The sequence below is a fragment of the Pyrus communis genome, chromosome 11, assembly GCF_041283825.1.
Source record: "Pyrus communis isolate YQ-2024b chromosome 11, ASM4128382v1, whole genome shotgun sequence".
In the NCBI taxonomy this organism is placed as follows: domain Eukaryota; kingdom Viridiplantae; phylum Streptophyta; class Magnoliopsida; order Rosales; family Rosaceae; genus Pyrus; species Pyrus communis.
In genome coordinates this window covers 24,361,717-24,385,095 of record NC_142575.1, presented here as the reverse complement: position 1 = coordinate 24,385,095, position 23,379 = coordinate 24,361,717, and the positions used below count along the sequence as shown (strand labels likewise).

The following is a 23,379-nucleotide window of genomic DNA, read 5'->3' as shown; positions in this document are numbered from 1 at the left end:
TTGGTTTAATGTTGATCATGAAGAATCGTGATTTATTAGAATACACACCAACAATTATTTGTATTCTAACAATCCGCTTACGTGTAGGCCTATTGACAGAAAACGCTCTGTAGAGTTGTACTTCAAAACCAGCCGTGATCTTCTTAGTTCCCATCTAAATTTTATTTAAATACACTTCGTGTTAAAAGGATGAAAAGAAAATATTTCAAACATGACTTAAATATCAAATAGGCTCCAACAAAAAAAAAAGGTATCAATACACTTTCACCTTTACACATGAGACACATGGATAGATTTGGCCAAAACTAAGAGGAACAGTTGAATTTAGACCAAGAATGATAGCATGTTTAACCACAATGCCCCGTTTGTTATGGGATGGTGGAGATCGTCATTGTGCCATTTGGTGGCTAAAGAGTAGAGATGAAGAAGGCAAGATTTGCGGGGTTCTTAGCAATCCCACCCAAAAGCATGGGATTGCTAACACCGTGTTAGTGAAGCTCGTAGTCTAGGTAAGTCCCACCTTGTCTAATTTAATGTTAATCCTTACACCACTAAATATGAGACACTAATTCTAAAGTTATGAGACACTAAATCCTACCTAAGTTAGTCCCCTCTAAATAGGTACAACAAATGTAGCCTAATAATACTACTAATTATATGAGTTTTTTCTTTTCCGTCTAAACTAATTATAAAAGAACTGTCATGGGATGACCTGATGATTGGCGATGAATTCCAAGCTCGTATTGCACACGAGGCATTGATGAATTACACGTTGGTAATCAGAATAAGTTAAAATATTTATATGAATCTTCCCGAAATCCAAAAAATAAACTACCGGACTGCGTAACGAAGTCACTAACTGATTTCTTTAAAAAAAAAAAAAAATATTAGAGTTTTATAACCACAAGATTTGTATTAACATACGATGCACGTGATGTGATTTAGTTCAATTGAGAGAGCATCCACGCCGATGACATGCACAAACTAATGTGAAAGCCCACCAGCCCAAACCCCAACTTTTGATAGGCAGACTCGTCATTTCCTTCATTCTCACAGAGAGTTGAGCAGTCTAGGGTTTCACCCTCGGCGCATATAAATATGACTACAGCAAACCTTTCTTCATCAAACAAATTTCGACGCCTCTCCTTCACCTTCCGCCTCCGGTTTTTTTTTTTTCTACAAATTTTGCTGCTTTTCTCTCAGTTAAAATCTCCCAGAGTTTTTCTTTCGTCTCAGATCTTTTTGTGTTTGTTTATTTCGAGTAGTTTTGTTTAAATTTGTATTCGAGAAGTGCTTTCTGTGGAAGTAGAAGCCAATTTGCAGAGCAAGGGCGTCCAATTTAAAAAATGGCGCAAATTGCATTGAAGGTTGGCGATAATAAAAAGCGATTCTCCGTGCCTGTCAAATATTTGGTTTTGATTTTGGCCTCGAACAAGTCGCAACATTCATTACACCCGCTCTCTTCTTTTCTTTTCTTGATAATTCCTTGGTTTTAATTAATCACTGAAGTCGTTTCGGATATAAAATTAATTTTATTGTCTCTTATATTTTTGTTGATTACATGCTAATGTCAATCAAAATTCTAAAAATTACCATTATATTCCTTCTAAAAACATGGTCAATAATTTGTCAAAAAAAAAAAAACATGGTCAATAATATAATTTCATACATCAAATTTTACTATTTTTTTTTATCTCAAGCCTTATTTATACGTAATTCTAACATATATGATATTAAAAAATAAAAATAAAAACCCTCTCTCACTCTCATTCTCCTTCTTCTGTTTATTTTAAAAACAAAAATAAAATATATTCACACATTGACATTTTTGCTCGATGTAAATATTTTTTATTTTTGTTTTTAAAATAAAAAGAAAGAGGAAGTGAAATAACATAAAAGTGTGGAGAAAGCAAATGAGGTTTCTTTTTTATTTTTTAATTAAAGATATGTTAAAAATCGGTGAAGTTTAAAAAAGGGCAGAATTTTAGTTGTATTAAATCAATTTTATTTATTTATATTCAATTTTAATTTGAGGATTATGATGAAAATTTATAGAGTTTGGTTGACAATTCATATTATATTAATATGTAATTTAGATTGGTATTTTACTTTTAATTTGATTGAACTCAAATTTCTTATATACATGCGAACCTCAAATAAAAATGACATTAATAGTATTTTTCAATTATAATGTCAATTTATATGCGGCATGACATGAAAAGACAACAAAGAAATTTGCTGTTAAATTTGACAACAGCTTCGAATTTATTTCATAATTTTTATACTTATCTTCATTCTACTCTCTAAGACATTAAATGGATGGCTGCTAGTTTTCACTCTATTTGTTAGAGGCATGTTTTTAAGGAAGCAAATTTTGTGATCGATAAGTTGGCTGATGCAGGGGTTTCAATTGCGAACCCCACTTTTAGAATCCTCGTCTACCCCTTTTATCCTTACAAGCTTTTAACTTTAATTATAATGGTTCTGGTTGTTCCAGAAAATTCTCCTTTTAATATATTTATTTTCTTATTAAAAAAAATAAAGTAATAAATAATAGTTTAAATTTGACATATTTGTCACATCCTAATCCCGATTCCACCGTAGTATAATATTTGTCCGCTTTGGATCTTGGGCACATCCTCACGGTTTTGTTTCTGAGGACTCAGACGAGAACTTCCAAATGGTTCACCCGACGGAGTCGGAATTTTGATGGAATCCAAAGCCAGAGAGTTTCCAAAAGGTCTCGTGCTATATGGAGATGGGCATGTAATATAAGGCATATCACCCCTCTTCGTTGGTTGATGTGGGATGTTACAATCCATCCCCTTTAGGGGCTCGACATCCTCGTCGGCACACTCGCACCACACGACAGAGTGGTTCTGATACCATTATGTCACATCCCAGTCCCAACTCCGCCGTAACATGATATTGTTTGTTTTGGGCCCCGGCCATGCCCTCACAGTTTTATTTCTGGGAACTCAGACGAGAACTTTCCAGTGGGTCACCCATCCTAGGAATGCTCTCTCTCGAACTCGCTTAACTTCGGAGTTCCGATGGAATCTGAAGCTAGTGAGTTCTCAAAAGGCCTTGTGCTATATGGAGGTGGACATGTACATATAAGGCACATCGCTCCTCTCCGTTGGTCGATATGGGATCTTACATATTAGTTGGAGGAAAATTTAAAAATATATCAATGTGCCAATAAGCCTTCAAATTTAAATTTTATGTTTAAATTTTGACATCTCATTTTGAGATAATCTTATATGACACTTTGATTTTTTTTTTTTAATTTTTTTTTCTACTTGATATGTCAAATTTAAATTATTATTTGTGGATTATTATTTTTTATAATTGTAACAAGGAACTCTAGGACAAAAAATAATAATTGTAGAAAACATTTATTAATCAGTATAAATAGATTTGAAGTTGTTATCAAATTTGTCAGCAACCACCTTTGATGTCAATCCACGTCATGCCTCATAGGAATTGACATTTAGGTTGGAAAACATTAAACCTATCCTTTTTACTGTTATTACTGATATAGACATTTTGACTCCTCTTTAAAAATGCTCTAAGTTGTTCATTTTATTTTTGTTCGTAATCAAAATGCAGAGGTTGGTGAATGAAAGAGTAGGGCTTTAAAAAATTTCTGAAAATCCTGATACCAAACCAAAATCCCAAAAATTTGGGGATGACATACTGATAGCCCTTTGCTTCATTTGCTTTGCTTCATTTGTTTAACACTGTCATCCAACTCTTGAATTTCCAAAATTTTAACTCTGTCATTTGGTCTACAATAGCACTTTATCACCACATCTGGTATGAACCTCCCACACACACTTAGCCTACACTGTTGCTTCTCAATCAAATATTTCTATTTCTTCAACATGAAATCAAAAAATTGTAATTTTAGTTTCCAAACATATTAGGTTTTTAACTTACTGTTTACTTTTAGGTTTGTTATTTATTTTATTTTGGTTGCATGTTAATTTGACTTGGTATGAATGATTGGTATTTTAATTTTTATAAAATTTGAGAATAACGAACCATCCCAAAATACCGAAAATATATTTGAACATCCTGAAAATTAGAAATACCGAAATTTCAGCTTGGGTTAGTCCCAAACCACCCCTAAGAAATAGGATAGATTATGTGCTCAACCTCGTCAACTAAACTATCAGAAGCTCAGTAGGACACTTAACAATGATGTCTGCCACATCAGTTCCAATTGTTTGTGCAAAACAAATCTGGATCCTATTTGTGAGAATCTTACGAATCCGTGAATCGTGTTCGTTAATCGTACATTGTGCGGTCAGAAATCATTTTAAATATTTTTATTTAAAATTAAACACAAACAGTACTTGACAAAAAATGACCGCACGATATACGATGAACGAACACGATTTATAAATTTTTAGGATCCTCACCAAAAGGATCCGGAGAGAATCATGTTGGTTGCAAAACGTCAGGTGCAATCTCAAGCACTAACACACTCAAGTACCTCGCAGCCAACACAATTCATCATGCTTACATCAAGTAAACAACGGAGGATTAGAAATAATAATCAAATTTTGGATCTCATATAAAATTGTAGTCAAACTGTTAAGTTTGTATAATTATAACCAAAATACTAATATACCTTTAAAATTAGGTTTTTCCAAAAGAACCAAAAAGGATAATTAAAATGAGGATCATGAGTCAATTTAAGGAATTAATCTCTATTTTTGGAGACGTAGTAAAACACACACTACAATTGCAATCCAACAAAATTCACAATCACCAAAAAACAACCACCAAGCATAATCCTAAAAAACACCCGTAATCCTCCTCGATGTGCACCACAACTAATTATAACCCCAAAAAGAGCACGAAGGCTATCCCAACCCTCCCCTTGAGTAGCACATATTGCTCTTTGTGGTGGCGAACCCCTAGATGGGCTCAAGGACAGACACCAAGCAAGCCAAGTGCCAAAGCGCGGTGAGGTAGACATGGTCGACTAAGAAGAGGAAGATGACAATGCCAGAGAAGAGCAGCTGAATTAATCTTTATTTTGGAGAAGGAGATGAGCTTGGAGGTGTAAACAACGCACATGTTTGTAACCATTCCCAACTTTGCATTCACTCAAGTCTCAACTAATACAAATGTCTCGAATGACACATATAGGATAACTTACTAAATTAAGTATGTTGAAGGGATAAATTATATAAGTATGATCACCTAAAGAATTAACACAAATGTCTCGTATGACACATATGATTGGATTAAATAGGATAACTTACTAAATTAAGTATGTTGAAGGGAGAAATTATATAAGTATGATCACCTAAAGAATTAAGTGAACTTTAACGAAAAACTCCCGGTATTGTTTACTTTAATGAAAAATCACATTTTTACTCTAAAAAGTCAATCCTAGTACTATTCATTTTACCTTTTATTTTGTCATTTTCGTTAAAATTCAAAGTTTTCAAATCATTTTTATTAGTTTTCTCAAGAATAAAAGATAGATTACTTATAAAAGAAATTCATCCATTTTAATCCTACCATTCATGGCTAATCCTATTCTAATCCCTTCCTGTCACATCCCGGCCCGGGGCGGATCACTTCCCGGGCCCGTTCCACCACAGTAGCACGATATTGTCTGCTTTGGGCTCCGACCACTCCCTCACGGTTTTGTTTTTGGGAACTCACGAGCAACTTCCCAGTGGGTCACCCATCGTGGGGTTGCTCTAGCCCCCTTCTCGCTTAACTTCGGAGTTCCAATGGAACCCGAAGCCAGTGAGCTCCAAAAAGGCCTCGTGCTAGGTAGGGATGGGAATATACATTTAAGGATCACTCCCCTGGGCGATGTGGGATGTCACAATCCACCCCCCTTAGGGGCCCGACGTCCTCGTCGGCACACACGCGACCAGGGTTAGGCTCTGGTACCAAATTGTCACATCCCCGCCCGGGGTGGATCACTTCCCGGGCCCGTTCCACCACCGTAGCACGATATTGTCCGCTTTGGGCTCCAACCACGCCCTCACGGTTTTGTTTTTGGGAACTCACGAGCAACTTCCCAGTGGGTCACCCATCGTGGGATTGCTCTAGCCCCCTTCTCGCTTAACTTCGGAGTTCCAATGGAACCCGAAGCCAGTGAGCTCCCAAAAGGCCTCGTGCTAGGTGTTGGAAGTATGCCCACAAAGCCACTCATTTGATGTAATAGCTTTTTGGAATACTTATTGTGTTAAACTTTTATATGTTTAATAGAGGGCAAAACTTATTGTTAATCACTATTTATAGTATCTTGTGTTTAAGCAATAAGGGAATCCAAGGAATGTATTTGATCTAAGAGACAAGTGATTTAAGTTAGTTAAATTAACGAGACCTTTCTCTTATGTTCATTCCTAAAACGTTCCTAGCCATAGGATTGCCAATTGGGCATTGACAATCCGCTAAGGTTAGTATGTGTTATGTCGACTCAAGCGTGAGTATGAACTAGTCTCAAGTCATTTGGTGTTGGACACTAAGGCAAACACATAGGTGCTCGAAAGAGTAATCGAGTACACTGAACAACGATCAAACGAGAGTTCGAACATACATGTCATGTGAGAACTCAATAGTTGCAATATGCAAAGTAGTCCTTTGACCTGAGGCATCATTGATGTCTAATGGTTAGGTCCTTGATCTTTGATTATGTCAACGGCATTCCATTGGAGTGTCCACGACATTGTTGGGGTCAAGCTATCTAGTCATGTAGGCATATGAATGTACAACAAGGGATCTCTAACCTTCCATGATGGAAGGAGAATACTCTAAGATATGATTCGAGAGTCTTTGGCCAAAGCATATGAATATGACTAAGGAAGATGTTCCAAATCTTATTCAATTGAATCATATAGAGAAGTATCACATTGGATAGTAGACATGAAACAAACTATCACTTAAACAATGTGATTAAGAGTATTGTATTAGAGAAGGACCGTATTGCATTGTAGTTGTAACTGGATAGGTTCTCCAACCACTTCTACTTAGCTTGGGTAACCATGACATGCTGCTAGGCGTCACCCATGGTTTGTGGAAGCCCTAAAGATTAGCAAACACTAATTTTAAGGGAGAATTGAAATGTGGTTTCAATTCACAATCGATAGTTAAGAGTAACATCGCCCACTACCTCGCTAATTGGAACCTAAAGGATCGTACACCGAGTAAGGATATAAGTGAAGAAATTATATGAAATGGATAAGCAATTAAATGGTTTAATTGAAGAATGGTCAAGATTAATTAAATAGTTAATTAATTATACGAAACGTTCGTATTAGGCGTTTAAGTTAGTTTTGGGCTTCGGGGCGCAAAAACGTTTTGGTTCACAAGGCCCATTATGTTTAAGTTGTATGACAACTAAAACAAAATGGGCAATTAAGCCCAATAACAACATATGGCCGGCCATAAGGGTGGAGGGTAGTGAACTTGGCTTAATTGCAAGTTTGCCACTCCATTGTGAGGTGGTATAAAGACATCTTTATAACCATTTCATCCTAAGGGTTTTCTAATTGAATTTGGGTGAAACCTATTCTCTCATTTTCTACATAGAGGCCGGCCACCTTAGGGGAAGAACATCTAGCAATCTTTCTTCCCTAAGTCATCCATTTCATCTTCACACAACATCTTTGGTGTGGAGACTTAGAGACACCAAACTTTTGGTGTTTTGGAGAACAAATCCTCAAATCCTCAAAGAAGAAAAAGGAGCACTAAAAGGGAGGAAAACACAAGGAAGATCCAAGGAGCAAGGAGGTGACTTGAAGGCCCTCCACTTGGGTGAATCCCTTGTGCAATCAAGGATGAGCTTCAAGGGTAAAGAATCTCTAAATTCTTATTCTCTTTAATATTGTCAAAGAGTCTTATGGTTCACCATATACTAGGCTTTGAAAGTCATGGGTTTTATGAATTGTTTTTGAATGCATGCCTACTTTAAAGTGTTATTAGTATGCCTATGTATTCAAATGTTCATGCATGTTCTTAGTTAGGACAAAATTTTTCCTTCACTAGGTAGGGATGGGAATATACATTTAAGGATCACTCCCCTGGGCGATGTGGGATGTCACACTTCCAAATAAAAAACCCCACTCATTTCATTTCCACATTCAATATACCTTTAAATTCCAGTGACACACCCCGATCCAAAAATTGGGGCGTGCATTTGGAGTTTGCTCGTGAGTTCCTAGAAACAAAACCGTAAGGGCATGGTCGGGGCCCAAAGCGACAATATCGTACTACGGTGGAGTTGAGCCCGGGATATGGTGGGGGCCCGGGCTGGGATGTGACATCGAGAGTTCTCCATTTCAATTAAATTAAATCATGTGTACTAAAAGAGCTCCCAAAAAAAAAATATATATGATTACTACAATGCTATATAGACATTAATGAAACACATTTTTAAACACTCAAAGTTGCGTCTTTAGTAGAGTCACATAACGTATATTCCATAGACAAAAGAGAAAACACTGACCAGGTTGACCAGATACTAAGTTACATAAACGAGTTTATCATTACATGACAATACATTGTTATTCAATAAAAAAAATAAGAAAATTGTAGCAATGGTCCCTCAACTTTAACTCAATTAGAGCAATTGTAAGCGACAGACCCTTAGTTTAGATAATATCGTTTGTTAAAAAAAAAAAAAAAAAAAAAATCCTTGACTATTTGTTCATTAACTCATCAAAACATGCAACTATAATCTTTTCCGTCAATTCCGTTAAATCTTCTGTCAAAATAAGTCACGTGCCACGCAAATGAGGTTGAATCAAGGGGCAACTATGGAAAAGAAATGAAAAAAATTGTAGTAATAGCTCCCCAACTTTAACCTAATTGGAGAAACGGTCTTTCAAATTTAACCAAATTGTAGCAATGATCCTATTTTTTTGTTGTCAAAATTGTAGCAATGGTCCTTCAACATCAGCCATTTTGAAGAAATTCTGACGGAGTTGACGAAAAAGACAATAGCTGCACATTTTGTTGAGTTAAGAGACCAATGATTATAAATTTTTAATTGAAGTATCATTGCTCCAATTAGATTAAAATTGAAGAAGTATTGCTACAATTTTATCTATTTTTTTTTTATAAATTACAATATCTCTACTAATTAATAAAACACTCATTGTCAACCAAAATCCTATGAAATTACCAATTTAACCCTCTAATTAAAAAAAATATGAATAAGAAATATGGGGTTGAAATGTAATTTCACACAACCAAAATTTGCTCTTTTTTTTTTCTTTCAAAACCTCATCTATATGTAATCCTAACATATCTCTAATTTTTTTTTAAAAAAAATCCCACTCTCACATTCTCTATCACTCTCTTCTTTTCTCCTTCTATTTCAAAAAACAAAAATAAAAAATTTTCTCACACACTTTGTGTGTGCCCATATGCTAGTATTATTGAACAAAACACAACATGTGAAAACTAAGTCCACCTCGTGTTAGGCCATCTCCAACCGAGAGGCTGGCCAGATGACTCGTTTTATGTCACATCCCCGCTCGGGCCCCCACCACATCCCGGGCTCGACTCCACCATAGCACGATATTGTCTGCTATGGGCCCCAACCACGCCCTCACGATTTTGTTTTTGGGAACTCACACGAGAACTTCCTAGTGGATCACTCATCCTGGGAATGCTCTGACCCATTTCTTGCTTAACTTCGGAGTTCCTACGGAACCCGAAGCTAGTGAGCTTCCAAAAGATCTCGTACTAGATAGAGATGAGAATATACATATAATGCTTACAAGATCCACTCTCTTGGGCGATGTGAGATGTTACATTTTAACCCTCTGGCCTTCCAATATATTAATATTTTAATGAACAGTAAATGACCATATTTGCCTCCATCTCCAATCGAGGGCTAAATGGCCATAAGGCTCATTTTAGCCCTGTTACAAAAAACCGTCTTCAACAGAGGGCCAAATATAATTTATTATTTAAATTTAAAAACTACAACAACTTAAATTTAAAAATAACAACTTAAATTTAAAAACTACAACTTATATTTAAAAACTATAACTTAAATTTAAAAGCAATAAATTAAATTTAAAAACTACAAATTAAATTTAAAACTACAAAATATGAGAATTGATATGGCGTGGGAATGGTGAAAATTTTGTGAGGAATGATGAATAAATGGTTTAGGTATTTATAAGGAAAAAATTAGATTTTTTAAGAATTAAAAAAAAAAAAGCCCAAAATTTGAATCCAACGGTAATCGGTGTCAGCTAGCCGTTGGACTTAAATTTTTGTTTAAGCATTCCTGTCGGATATAACCGACAAGAAGATATATAAATGTATTCTTGTTAGTTATACCTGACAAAATATAAATGCTATAATTTTTGGCCAGCTCCAAGCTGGTTGGATGGCCCTTTGGCCTTTTCAAATTCCGTAGGACCCACGAACCCCTTGACCACCCCTTGGTTGAAGATGATTTTTGTGCTATTTTTGACCTTCTAATCCCTTGAATGCTTCGGTTGGAGGCCCTATTCCTTTCGGCAAACCGCTTAGAAAACGTCGGGTAAAATATCCATAATGATTTTCTCGCCAAATTTCGTATCTCATTTAAAAAATAATAAATATAAAATCTTAAGAAAAATAAAAAAATTTCAAAACCCAAAAAATATAAATACCATCCGAGTTTGATAAAGTCTCACTCTGTACACAAATGCCATTTTCTTCCCCACATCTCTCGACAGCTACAGACTTGTACTCCTCCCTTGGTGCAGCAATAGTAGTCACAGTGAGTGCTTAACCTGCGCACCCCCGGCGCAGGATATGGAGCCGCCCTCCTTTGTATCCAAAGCGAGGACCGCCTTCCATTCCGCGGCGGCTAAAGCGGAGCGAGTTCTCTCTGACTTAAAGCCCGATCGAGGTCAATCTTATTTTTAATCTCATTCACTAAAACCGTAATTTTCTCCGTTTACTATTTTTTACTGCCCCGGACTTCCATTTGACTCTTCCCAAATGCTATTTTTGTTTTTGTTTTTGTTTTTCGGGATTTGATTTCTTATTTTCGGATTATAAATGTTGTTTAATTTTTTTGGTAATTTGGTGTTGAATCGGTGAAGATTCTGACAAGGAATCGCCGAGGAATTCGATCGATTACGCAGGTTACGAATCGCCGAGGGAGGAGGGAGAGTCCAAGGTCAGTTTGTTGTAATTTTTTTTGGAATTTCAAATTTGCTTTGAATTAATTGTTTTGGATTGGAAATGTAGGATCCATCGCTTTAAGTTTTGTAGGATTTCTCTTTTCGGTGTTTGGTTTAGGAATTAGGAGCAGTTTTGGATCATTTTCTGTTTGGTTGCTGAGAAAATACAGAAAAGAAGCTACATTGTTAAATCCGGCTTAATTGAGTAAAAGTTTTTTGATTATTTACGATTTGATAGGTTTGTTTGATTTCAGTTGCTTGGGAATGAAATAATACAGGGCTCGAAAGAATCGAAGCATCTTGGGTGGAGACCACCGAACATAGGGACAAAGCAAGATTGGCAGGATAGATTTAGGAACATTGGACTAGGGAAGAAAGGAGGTGAAGATACTGAGAAGGCTGAGTATTCTTCCATGGCAGTCCCGTTTTATGATGAAAATATGTATTTGCTGAACATGAAAAACGATACTGAAGCAAAGGTAAGTTTGCTTCGTTATACCTTTTATTTCCGTCTCCACACATTATAATGGTTTGTTTTCTAGTATTTTGGTTTATTTTTATATCATCAATACATAATCACATAATATTTCCGAATTAAAAGGTAAACTATTCGACTTTTCCCCTGGACCTGGCGGACTGGTTTTGTTCTTGTCTTAGGAAAGGCAACTGAAGTTTTAAATCAGGTGTTTGTTACTGTACATATTGAGAAAATGTAGTGATACACACTGAGTAACTAATGTAACCGATAACGATGGAAAAGCACCTTTCAATTGTACTATGCTGATAGATAACCAGGAAAAAAAACACGATTGTCATCCAATTTATGCGATGCCTATCCTGGAAGTTTGTGATTGATAACTACATTTACTGATTTATTAGCCCTTTTGTTTCAATTTATTGTTTTTTCTTTGATGATAAATTGGGATTTGATATTTCACAAGGGGGCAGAGATGATTCCATCAGTTGAAAGCTTAGTCTCAGACAACATTCTGATTCCTCCGTTATCTGTTATGAGACAATTGGCTATAGCTGTTGAGTAAGTCTATTCAACATTGTGAATATGTTTATATGTTAAACAACAGGTATCTTAAGGAAAGGGATCTGAATTTTCTTGTAAGATATGGGGACTACTTGTGGGCCCCACTCCACATTAAAATTTAATGATCCGAACTGTCTTTTTTAAAATTTCAAAGATCACCCTTGCAAAATATTAGCCAAATCGGTTGTGCTCAAAGAAATGGATGAGCATGATGTTCTAAGAAATGTTGAAATTTCATCATGAGAATCAAATGGGTAAAAAGTTTCAGACCGAGCTGATTTTTTGCAAGGAAAATTGAATGAAGATTTAAATAGTAGACGGTTGGAATCGTTGTAAAAGAATGTGGAGTGACCCTTGGAATTAGTCCCCATTTCTTGTATAAAGGGGGATCCTCTTCCTTAAGGGGCCTATGTTAAACAAATATTAGTTTATCATGGGATGTGAATGTTCTTTTCTATAACGTGAAAGTCTCTTGCTATAAAATGTAATCAATGTGGCACAAGATATGCACTTAGTTTTAGAATGGTCCTACATATCAAATATGTTTAAAAGGCGAAGGCAAAGCCAATGCATTTCATGGATAGCCTCGTCTAGGTGACAGCCTCAAGCCTCACGGTGCCTCAAATTATTATAGTACTTAATATATATATATATATTATGTGTGTATATATATATATGTATGTATGTATGTATGTAGTATAATACTTGGTAAAACAATCAAGCAAGCACGCCAAACAATCAAATATTTGACTATTATTATTATTTCTCTAATTCATATAATAAAGTCATAATAAACTAATAGAAACTAAGTTAGAAACATAAAATTAGTATGAGTTTTATAAAGACCCTGCCCAAAATGACGTAGTTTGGGTTTGGGTTTATTTTTTATTTTTTATTTTATTTTTATAACAAAATTCAAATCCCCAGGGCACCTAGGCGCTTGAGATGATAGCCTAGGCGTTAAGGCTAGTTTGAGCCCACACGTTATGGGCTTAGGCATTTTCTTCATAGCCTTGCCCCAACAACCACCTAGGCGAGTCTTGAAACTAGTTTTTTAAAACACTATCAATATAGGTTTTCAGTTTGTACATGATATCCTAACTTTCTGCCCTAAATATTTTGGAAACTTAATCCAGGGCTGGAAAGAAGTCCAAGTCATTGAAAGATTTTTTGGCGTCATCAGGGAGTTCCTCACCTGTCAGGGAGAGAGCGGGTCTGAGTCTATCTGCAGTGAAGTCATTAATGCTTCGTGAAAAGGATGAAAAGCCATCTGATTTTGTTAATAACGAGAAGGTCCTAGCGTTGATTCGGTCTCTATTTGATGCAGGTAGATTCATACGTTAGGTGGCCTCATGACAGTTCCTGTTGGTATTTTCTTATTCCTAATTTTTTTTTTAATTATCGTGTTACGATCTTTCACCTCTGTTGTAATATTTGCAAGATATTCGCAGAGGGGAATTTTCTGAGATGGAAGATTGATTCTGGTTCAGAGGCAGTTACCCCAGCATCTTTGCCTAGAGATATTCATGGTGCTCCTCCTGAAAGCCTTGTTGTTAAGTTAGCTGAAGTCATTGGGAGCTTCAGAACCCTCAAGAAAATGACTCTGTTTTGGTGCAGAGTTGTTGTTGAAGTAAGTTCTGTATACAAGAAATATGAGTTCTTTGAGATTTTTCCAATGACTTAAAGTGAAAAGAAAAAGAGAAATATGATCTCACGCTTCTTGCTTCCTGTATTGCAATCATAACACGTTATATATTTTCTGGAAGTACGTGTCTCTTCGAATAAGTGTTTGTGTCTAGGCTTGTGTATTTTGTGATCTTTTTTTTTTTTTTTTTTTTTGAGCAAAATATTTTGTGATCTTGAGTATAAACTTATTATCTTAAATTGAAAAAGAAGAAACTGGGTTCAGTATCAGGTACAATATTATTTTGCTGAGTAGAATTCTAGCCAGAAAGTTTTCCATCCTCTTAAAGTTTATGGCTTTGTTATGCTATACTTGCTCTAAATATAAATAAAACACTGTTTTATCATCATTGTTTTGTTGATTTGAATTTCCTTCCCATGCAGCTGAGAAGACTTTGGTCTGAAGAACAATATGTGCCTAGCATCCCCTTGGATGAGATTCCAGATCTGAATTCCTGTCTTTTGTACCAGCGGTTGCAAGTGATGAACTGTTGTGTTTCTAGGAAAAGGCATCATGATATCGCCACTGAAAAATTAGACCTTGTAATAAGGGAAGCTAGTCTACATACAGAAGAATCCGCTCTTTCCAAAGACAATCCTGCAGGCCCTATTTTGTATGCTAGATTAAGCACTGGGGAACTTGTCCTCCGACTAGGTGCTAGTAGCCCATCCGGCGACCTAACAATGTTGGAAACTGGTGAACCTGTGTACTCCCCTGTGACCCAGGTATGTTTTAATAGCTGTCCTTCAAGGACTACTATTTTAACTTGCATCCATAAAATGAGACATATCATATAGCATTATTACATGTAGGAAGGACCTTTGCTTACTGAAGATCTTATCAAAGAAAATGAGGAGTTTGTGCTTCGAACAGGAAGGTCTGTATTTGAGTTAATTCTTAGTCATTTTTTGAATTTCAAGGAACATTCGTATTTTGCTTAAAGCGAGTCTATTTTTCCTAGTTCTCTGAACATATACATATACATCACAGTGAACATGCATATTTTTATTCTTATTAATCTTGATATTTTTTTTGACAATTTGCCTTATCTTTTATGGTCAGTGTTGGTGCTGGATGTTCTCAACTCCTCTCTGACATGCAGGCTTTCAAGGTCAACACTAATGAAAGTCTTATAGATGCATTGAATGCTGTGTTGACTTCTCTGGTTAACTAAGTTCTGCTAATTATCATATGTAGGCTGCAAATCCTGGTTGTATTTTGGAAGACTTTGTGAGATGGCACTCCCCTCCTGACTGGACAGAGACTGAGCCAAGTGATGAGGAAAATGACTCTTTTGTTGGTATTGACGTATTGTCCACACGGGGCTATCTCAGTAGCCGAATGCAAAAAGAAGGTGCCACCTCTTCCTGTCTTTCCATTTCTATATAGTTTATGTCACATGACAGCTATGTATATCCAAGTTAACAGTTATAAGAGGATATAGAATGCATAAAACAGAAAATTACTTTGCTTAAAATAATACTTTAGTTAGTGCACCTTGTCTGTCAGGTATTTTACTGTTAAAACTCTTGCTCTTAGTATATATGGGGAAATTGCTTAGGTGACCAATCTATCATAGTATTGCAATAGATGGGATATATAATATGCTCTAGTGAAAATTAGATGTATAATTGGACAATGAGCTTGGGCGCTCTGTGCTTTATTGCAATCGCATGGGTGACTTGAGTTGCTCTACGCATTAAAAAGGGTTTTTTGCATGTTTTAACAAACAGTAATCCAACTATCATAACCTGGGCTTTTGTGAATATAAGATCATTCTTGTAGTAAGTTCCAATGAGTTTTTTTTTTTTTTTTTTTTTTTCAATAGTAATGAAATATAAGTTCACAAGTTCGAGTCATGGAAACAGCCTCTTTGCAAAGCAAGGGTAAGGCTGCGTAAGATAGACTTTCCCCCACCCTTACAAAGCAGGGAGCCTTGTTTGCTTGGGGTTGCCCTTTTTTTATTTTTTTTAGGACCAACCATTGAAATAAAATAGCTGATGTATTGTGTATAGCAATGTTGTATAGCATTCGTTCTAGAAAATGGGTGCTTATTTAGGCATCTAGAAGTTGCAACTACCACCATATATTTAAATCTGATATGGAATTTCATAGGGTTATGCTTTGATGTTAGGCAATTTGTGGCGTGAGTTTTGGGATACATCCAAACCAGTTCCAGCAGTTAAACAAGCACCCCTCTTTGATGAGGATTTAGCAGTGTAAGTAGGAAGAACTAATGTTCAATTTATCACTTCTGTTTTTTATTTTAGCAAATACTTCTGTCTAACATCACATTAATAGCATTGCGTTAATCCTGTAGGGAAGGTATCCTGGATGGTTTAGAGGACATATCACCTTCCGAGCTTTTTCAGCAGCTGTTTGTTTCTTTGGTAAGATCATTTTTTGTGTTTCTCATGCTTGGTTGTTTTTAATATCACCTAATAGGTGGTACATTACCACTGCTCTTGTACTGTTCTAATAATGCCCGTTCTGCAACATTCAGCTTGGTTTAGGATTTGTAATTGCTGAGGCTAAACTGTCCACGAGCAGTGATTTTTCGAAGCTGTTTTATGAATGCAAGGAATATGTTGTTTCCTCTTGTCAAAGCAGCACCTGGACTGAGAAGGTTGAAGAGCTTTGCCAGGTAAGATGGATCCATATTTGCCAAACCAAAAGGTTGATTGCTACAATTTTATGTCAAACTTCTGTGATTAAGGTAGTCATGGATGCCCGATCAGAGATATCTGTCGAAGGTGTCATTCACTCGTAGAATGGATCCTTCAAAATATAGAAAGTTAATTAGTAAACTTTGTTCGTGGAATATTATCAGGCAATGAATTTGTTGATACCCGAATTTGAGTTTGATATTTACTTGGACAACGCTTGGTACAGGTATATGAAACAGTGGAGACTATGTTACTCAATCCAGAGGAAGCATTAAGAGCAATGAATCAGCCAGACGAATCGACAACCCCTTCTGGCGAACCAAAACGGCGGTTTAGGAGGCTTACCCTCAACTTTGGTGGCAAAGACAAGCAGTTGAGAAAAACTGCATCAAAGGACCCGAAAAACTCAACAAGCCCCGGTAGCCAACCGTTTTCGAGTTTCTTCGACAACAAGTCATCATTATTTTCCAAAAAGCCTCCCAAGCCGGAAAATACATCTCCTGTTGAAAAACCTTCGAATACAGTTGAAAATGATTGGACAGTTGTTTAAATATTATATTTTGTTCCTTTGTTTTCTTTTTCTCTCTTTTTTTTTTTTTTTTTTTTTTTTTGTTAAAAACAGGCTTAATTTTGCTGGTAATTGTAAATTGTTTTGAGCAAAACGAGGTGATGGGGGTTACCATTATCCACAATTTAAATGATTTTATTGGCTTGAATTGAAAAAATTGAATTTCTTTCTTGATGAATGGAAAGATAACAAATGCATTAGTCTTGTTCTTATTTTGTTCTACATGGTCATCTTTTGTCCTGTTTTTTCGTTTATTTTTATCTTGAAATTGGTAATGTCCAACAGAACTCTTGCTTTTTATCCCATCAAACAACGTTATATTGTAGCCTATTTTATTTGAGGAAGAGAGAAGGTGTGATTCTTTATATACTAGCGCTTTTATTTATAGTAAATTAAGAGGAAATGAATAACTTGTACTCTAAGTAAATACAGTCTTAATTGAAAAAAATCACTGGAACAATGGTTAATTTGGCAACATCAATAAGGATGATCTTTTCTATTCAGTTTCTTTTTTATACAAGCATGCAGTATACTATTTTAAACTAATCTAAGTTGCAGAAAGGATGTTCAAACTCAAATTCATAGGGGAGTACATCCCCTCTTAGCCAATAGGCACAACAGCATAGGGATATTAATCAATTTAGCGACAAATCCAATTAGAATAAGATAAGCACTCACCCAAAACCAAATAGTAACGACCAATTTTGTTACGGGACGTACTCTTAGCACGTCCCTTAACGTATGCCGAAACCTGAGGCAAATACGTGTACTTGTATTTGTTAACATATATGGTGGCCGGATTTGGTCTGGTTTTGGGGCTTGGACACAGATGGCCCTAAGTTTGTGACTGCAAGTGGTCGATTGAGAAGCAGGAGAAGACGAGAGTGGATGGTGTATCCGCAGCGTGTTCGATTTGCGTTGTGGAGATTAGGTTGGTCCGGAAGCATTTCTTATGCCATGCTCGCATCTTTACCATGGGGGTTGCATTGTCGAGTGGTTGGACAAAAGCCGGTTTTTCCAAGAGCGCCGCTTGCTGTCTGCTGCCGATGACAAGTTGACAACCTAAATTAATAAGAATAAGTGATTCATTTGGCCGAAGAGGGCTTCTAATTTCCTTTGTTTTGATGATATGTATTCAACCGTTTAATTTGTCCGCAGTTTCGTTTAGCGTACACACTTTTAACCACTTTAACTACAACCCCGTTACATTTTTAAGAGCATTGTCGCAAAATAAATAACGAGAATGTTCGGAAGGAATCACAAGAAAGCAATCCAAATAGAGTAAAATAATTCATAAACAAGACAAAATCCAAACACATAAGAAAAGTAAATTGCCTACCAAAAAGCCGGGATATCCTTTGGAATAAAAAAAAAATTGTCTTGCTTCGTTACGGAAGACGTTCACAACCCAGAAGAACGAAGTACAAACAAAAAAGCTGCCTCCAAACTCTAACCAGATCCTCACTCAAAAGACATGAGACACAAAACTGGCAGTACAATCTCTGAGATTTATAGATTCGTCAGGCAACGTAAACCATAACAATAATCTGGGTACCTTGGTTTTTTGTATTAACAAAAACAACAAATTGTCTTTCTACGATAATCAAAACGGTGGTGCTATGCAGTATGCACACCCCTATTTTTACCTCTCACACACCCTTTTCAATTTCCGGACATCGGATCAAATGAATTGAAGAAGATGAATGAACAAAATTAACAAGGGCGTGCGGAAAGTAAAAAAAAGGTGTGAATAGCACATGCTGAGCTATCAAAATCTTTGAAACTTGGTCTCCTTTAGAAAGTTTCTTCTTTGCGCCGCAAGCTTCGTGAAGAACCGACAACCGACCGAACAAGCAGAAGAGCATTGCAACCATGTCTTTTACAGGTCAAATGATGAAATAAGCAGTGGCCCTCACTGGACTGTTTTTTGCCTAGCACCAGTATCTTCATGTTCCACCTGATAAAATAAGGAATAGATTCATATTGGGAGAAAGAGTCGTGCACATCAGTCATCACAACAGACGTGGATACAGGGGACATAGCAAGTTATTTATAGTGACTTTCCCATTTAACAAAAAAAGCTATTATTTGTACGAAGGGCGCTGCTCTACTGACGAATTACTGATAAACCTTAGTTTTAACATACGAAAAGATCTAAATCCAACCTGGGATCATTTAGTCTATCCCCATAATAGGAAATAGGCTTTGTTTAACGGTCTTAGGTGACAGTGCTACTAGTTTTACTTCAAGTGATATTATCAATAATTTCAACTAATGAGTGACACGACTATACTGAAACCAACTGCAGAGCTCCAGTAAATTTGCACCTCTTCAAAATAGTGGCTTATAAGCTATTAAATATATAATCACCCATTTTCTGATCTCATAATCACTGAAATGATTAAGGTTATATTAGAGCATAATTAACAATGTAGTGAGACTGCAGGAATTTACAATGTAACTAGAATTACCTCAACAAGCACCCTCGGCTTTTTCTTCGATTTGACAGCAGGTTCATCCTTCTCAAACTTTCTAGAAGTAAAGGCAGATTCCTTTCGCCCTCTCTTGCGAGCAACTACTTCTGCCTCTTCATCAATTCCAACTGCACATTAAGATCCGTTCTTAAGTCCATTTGATACACACAAACTTTTCTTCACCAGTTAGAAGTTAGAACAATGCCTGGTGAACTTTTTTTCCTTTAAAATCACGACAGAGTACAAACATAGAGTATGAATACTAGACTTATGAAATAATACTACAGTATGTATGCACCCATTTCGTATGTTAAGATACTAGAATATGGCTATACCATTATCGTCATCTGCATGTGGATTGTCCATTGCAAGACCAGCAAAATCTTCAATATCATCTTCCTCTTCAAGTTCATCATAGCCTTCAACATATTCAATCTCAGGTTCCTGCTTATTCCAACCACAAAAGTATTTACATTGTGAGAAAATGTAATTTCAAATAAACCTAAAATTAAATATTTTAGATTTCTATACAGCTAATTGAGATACTTGCAAAAACAGGGAAATGATAAGATTGTACAAGAATACCTCCTCCTCCTCCTCCTCTTCTTCTCTTGCAGTCTCCACCTCTGCCCCATCAAGAACTTTTTGGTATTGTTTAAATGGATAGTTGTATATATCACCATAAACATTTTTGTTAAGGCGTTCTAATAGTTCTTTTTCAATGCTCTGCAAAAGAATAGTAAATCTTTATGAGATCTAGGATGCATAACCGATAACTCTGGTGCATTTATAGCGTATGGCAGCAGCATAAGTTATAACCTGGTCCAACAGTGCAGCTTTTTCAGCCTTTTCCTCTCTTCTAGCCTCTCTCTTTATCTGTTTCCTTGGTGTTGTCATTATTTTCTCCCTGATAAAAACACGATAAATTGTCACGATACAACAGTTCAGCATAGCATCCTTGATATGGACATTAGGAAAGTAATGAAACCGTTACCTGAAGCCACTTTCCAGACAATTTTTTTAAAGAACAATAATTACGAGAGGAGTGAACATTCACCGCACAGAACAAAAATAAAAAATAAAATAAAAAGAAAAGCGACACAGATTTAGAAGATACCAACCTTGTTTTCAAAGCAAGCTTCCTCATGCGTATCCGCATCTGAGTCATTTTAGTTAGCCGTTGCTTTGTTTTGTGCACGAGAAACTTAGGCCAATACATCTGCCAACTCAGAAAGGTCAATGTGATTAACGGCTTCTAGAAAGCTAATAACATAAACAAGTGAGGTAATAAACAGTTAAAAGAGGGTCCAGGGTTTTCAAATACCAGATGCTTGTCAATGATTTCAAGTGCTTTCTCATAATTCCGCGGCAACTTCACTCTTTCCCATAATTTGTTCGGCATATGAGCTCTCTCGATAGTTTTCATATAAAGATAGAAGACTCCTGCAGGAACCAAACATAACATATACAAGTAATTATAAATTTCCGCCAGCGTAGGGGCGAATTTGTTGACATCAACATAACGAGAAATTTGGAAAATCGGCTAAAACGATCAGAATTGCTTGAAAAAATAACCAAAAAAGTACCGTCATGGTCGCGAATGGTGGCGTATCGACTATTAGCGAGAGGGCAGGAGCTCCGGTTACAAATCCCGGTAACGTTATAGGGGTTTCTACAGAAAATCCCAGTTTCAATTCTGCCAAAAGAAACGAAAAAATTAAGAAATAATACAAAAACGCAAGTAAAAATGCTCAAAATTTAAGGGAAGAAAAAAGGAAGAAAAAGGCACGTACTTTGACATGTAGCTGCAATGCTTGTGCCGGATAACCTGCCATATCACCTCGTCGTGCTGCATCTTTAATCGATTTTGTTGATTGCAGAGGAGGAGGTCAGGGACTCAGAGGGGACGGAAGGAAGGGGAAAAGGGGGAGCTCAGCTGGTTAGGGTTTTAGGTCCCTGACAGTGCAAGAGAGATTGAATGAAGAAATGGGGTTTAGTATTTGGGCTGTTGGGCTTAGAGAATTAGGGAAAACATTTGGGTTTTGAGTTGGGCCCAGCAGAATGGTGGGGTAAATGGCTGTTGGGCTTCTGGAATCAAGGCCGAACTATTGATCGGTTTGGTCTGAACTAGATTTTTGAAATCGAACACCGTGAACCGAGCAGTTCGGTTCGATTGCTGGTCCGGGTTTGACCGGTTCATTGGTTTTTTTTTTTTTTCACACCTCTAGTTTTAGTATAAAGGTGCGCATGGTACAAAAGGATTGGAAAACTAGGTATGTTGAAGGCAACCTATTCTTCCTAAAGAAATGAAGTCTTGGACCATTTTCAAAGGAAATATAAAAAATGTCACATAGATATATAATAGTAACAACGACGTATCATTTATTCCAACTGAAATGTCAAAGATGACGTAGAAAAGAAGACTAAGATGACATGGACAAAGAGATGTCAAATTTGAAGCTACCTTCAAATTTGATTTTTGTTATTTCCAAAGGCATTCCCCACTTGTCTTACCCTAAATGCTAGCATATTTAAGTATTATTTTATTATTTTTAAATCAACAACAACTCAACTTTTATTATTTTTGTTTAGAAAAAACATAAATGAAGCAATACATTTTGGCATATCGTGTGGAAAGAAAATATTGACAATACGTCAAATTGCCAAGTCAACCATTAAATTGAAATTTGATGTTTCATTTGGAGATGCTCTTATAGTTTTCATTCATTAAGAGCATTTTCAAAAGAGTCTACAAATGTTTATTTTGTTAAATTTGAAGTGTTACTTAGAATTTATTTGTTCCAACAAAGTTGACAAACTCACTCATCAAATTTATGACATTGCTTCACTCACTATATTTGGAGACTTGTTATCTCACTCTTCAATCTTCTTATTATAATAATGTGTTTTGTGTTGAAAACATTGGCAGTGTTGAAAATATTTGGCAAATTAATGAATGCCCACATAGATTTTCAATACCCACACAGTAATGTGGACTTTGGAAATGAAGGAGACCGTATTTTCAAAAGATGTGTGTTGGAGTTGCTCTATAAATAGAGCGCTCCATGTACTATCAAAATACAAAGAAAAGGAAAGATACATAACATCAGTATCTATCCGTCCCTCTTTTGTTTGTCATCCCTTTGTGTTATAGTTACAGCGTGATATTTTACACCTGCTTCATTCGTGTCACTAAAGGTTATCTCTCTAAGTTTTAACTATTTATAACACGTTATCAGCACGACTCTATAATCATTTCCCATTTCTCTTCGCTGAAAGAAAAAAAAAAGAGTTTCCTCTAAGGATTTTACTGTTCATCTTATTCCTCTACCTGCTGGATATACCCTCCTGAAAAACTATTTCCATGCCTGCTTCTAGTTCTCAACCTAACGGTTACATATATCTTTAATTTCTTGTTTGGTGTAGATATTGATTACTAATCCAGTGATTATTTATGTTGATCTTACTGCAATCTAAGATGGTGCGGTATCATCGCCTATTTTGGACTGCAGATCTAATTTTACTGCAAATTTTAGATGGAGTGGTATAATCACCCACCCTACCCTGCGTATTTAAATTTGCCTGCTATTTAATTTCATTGCAATTTTAGGTGGTGCGGTATACTCGCCCACCCTGCTCTACGTATTTAAATTTTCCTGTTATTTGAGTGGTGCGGAATAATCGCCCATCCTATATTATGTTATTTCAATAAGAATTGTGCGGTACAATCGCCCTCCTCATTCATCTTGAAAATCTCAAGCCTGAAGTTTTGAGTGC

The 23,379-nt window shown here is 36.2% G+C and overlaps 2 protein-coding genes and 1 non-coding gene across 5 annotated transcripts; 2 read left to right on the top strand and 1 right to left on the bottom strand.

The window, feature by feature from the left end:
• The first annotated feature begins 1,322 nt into the window (after nucleotides 1-1,322).
• Nucleotides 1,323-1,446, top strand: LOC137743962 (small nucleolar RNA snoR86). Its single transcript, XR_011069567.1, has one exon. It is a non-coding gene; the product is annotated as a small nucleolar RNA snoR86 (small nucleolar RNA).
• Nucleotides 1,447-10,670: 9,224 nt separating this feature from the next.
• On the top strand, nucleotides 10,671-17,222 carry LOC137742289 (uncharacterized). Of its 2 annotated transcripts, none has more exons than XM_068482119.2 (14): nucleotides 10,671-10,894; nucleotides 11,091-11,167; nucleotides 11,450-11,650; nucleotides 12,113-12,207; nucleotides 13,347-13,537; nucleotides 13,662-13,840; nucleotides 14,278-14,619; nucleotides 14,707-14,771; nucleotides 14,957-15,005; nucleotides 15,092-15,248; nucleotides 16,029-16,113; nucleotides 16,215-16,284; nucleotides 16,398-16,538; nucleotides 16,787-17,222. In XM_068482119.2, exons 1-14 carry the CDS (start codon nucleotides 10,798-10,800, stop codon nucleotides 17,108-17,110), a joined length of 2,073 nt encoding a protein of 690 aa, XP_068338220.2. In that variant the 5' UTR covers nucleotides 10,671-10,797; the 3' UTR covers nucleotides 17,111-17,222. The 2 variants fall into 2 exon arrangements, with proteins under 2 accessions (XP_068338220.2, XP_068338219.2); XM_068482118.2 differs by having other exon boundaries at nucleotides 11,426-11,650.
• Nucleotides 17,223-18,459: 1,237 nt separating this feature from the next.
• LOC137743463 (uncharacterized) lies at nucleotides 18,460-21,570 on the bottom strand. Of its 2 annotated transcripts, none has more exons than XM_088680579.1 (9): nucleotides 21,396-21,570; nucleotides 21,189-21,298; nucleotides 20,927-21,045; nucleotides 20,724-20,821; nucleotides 20,422-20,509; nucleotides 20,188-20,328; nucleotides 19,938-20,049; nucleotides 19,600-19,730; nucleotides 18,460-19,085 (listed from the first exon to the last, which is right to left on the bottom strand). In XM_088680579.1, the coding sequence occupies exons 1-9, from the start codon at nucleotides 21,455-21,457 to the stop codon at nucleotides 19,041-19,043; spliced, it is 906 nt and encodes a 301-aa protein (XP_088536705.1). In that variant the 5' UTR covers nucleotides 21,458-21,570; the 3' UTR covers nucleotides 18,460-19,040. The 2 variants fall into 2 exon arrangements, with proteins under 2 accessions (XP_088536705.1, XP_068339459.2); XM_068483358.2 differs by having other exon boundaries at nucleotides 19,938-20,046.
• Between the last annotated feature and the right edge of the window lie 1,809 nt (nucleotides 21,571-23,379).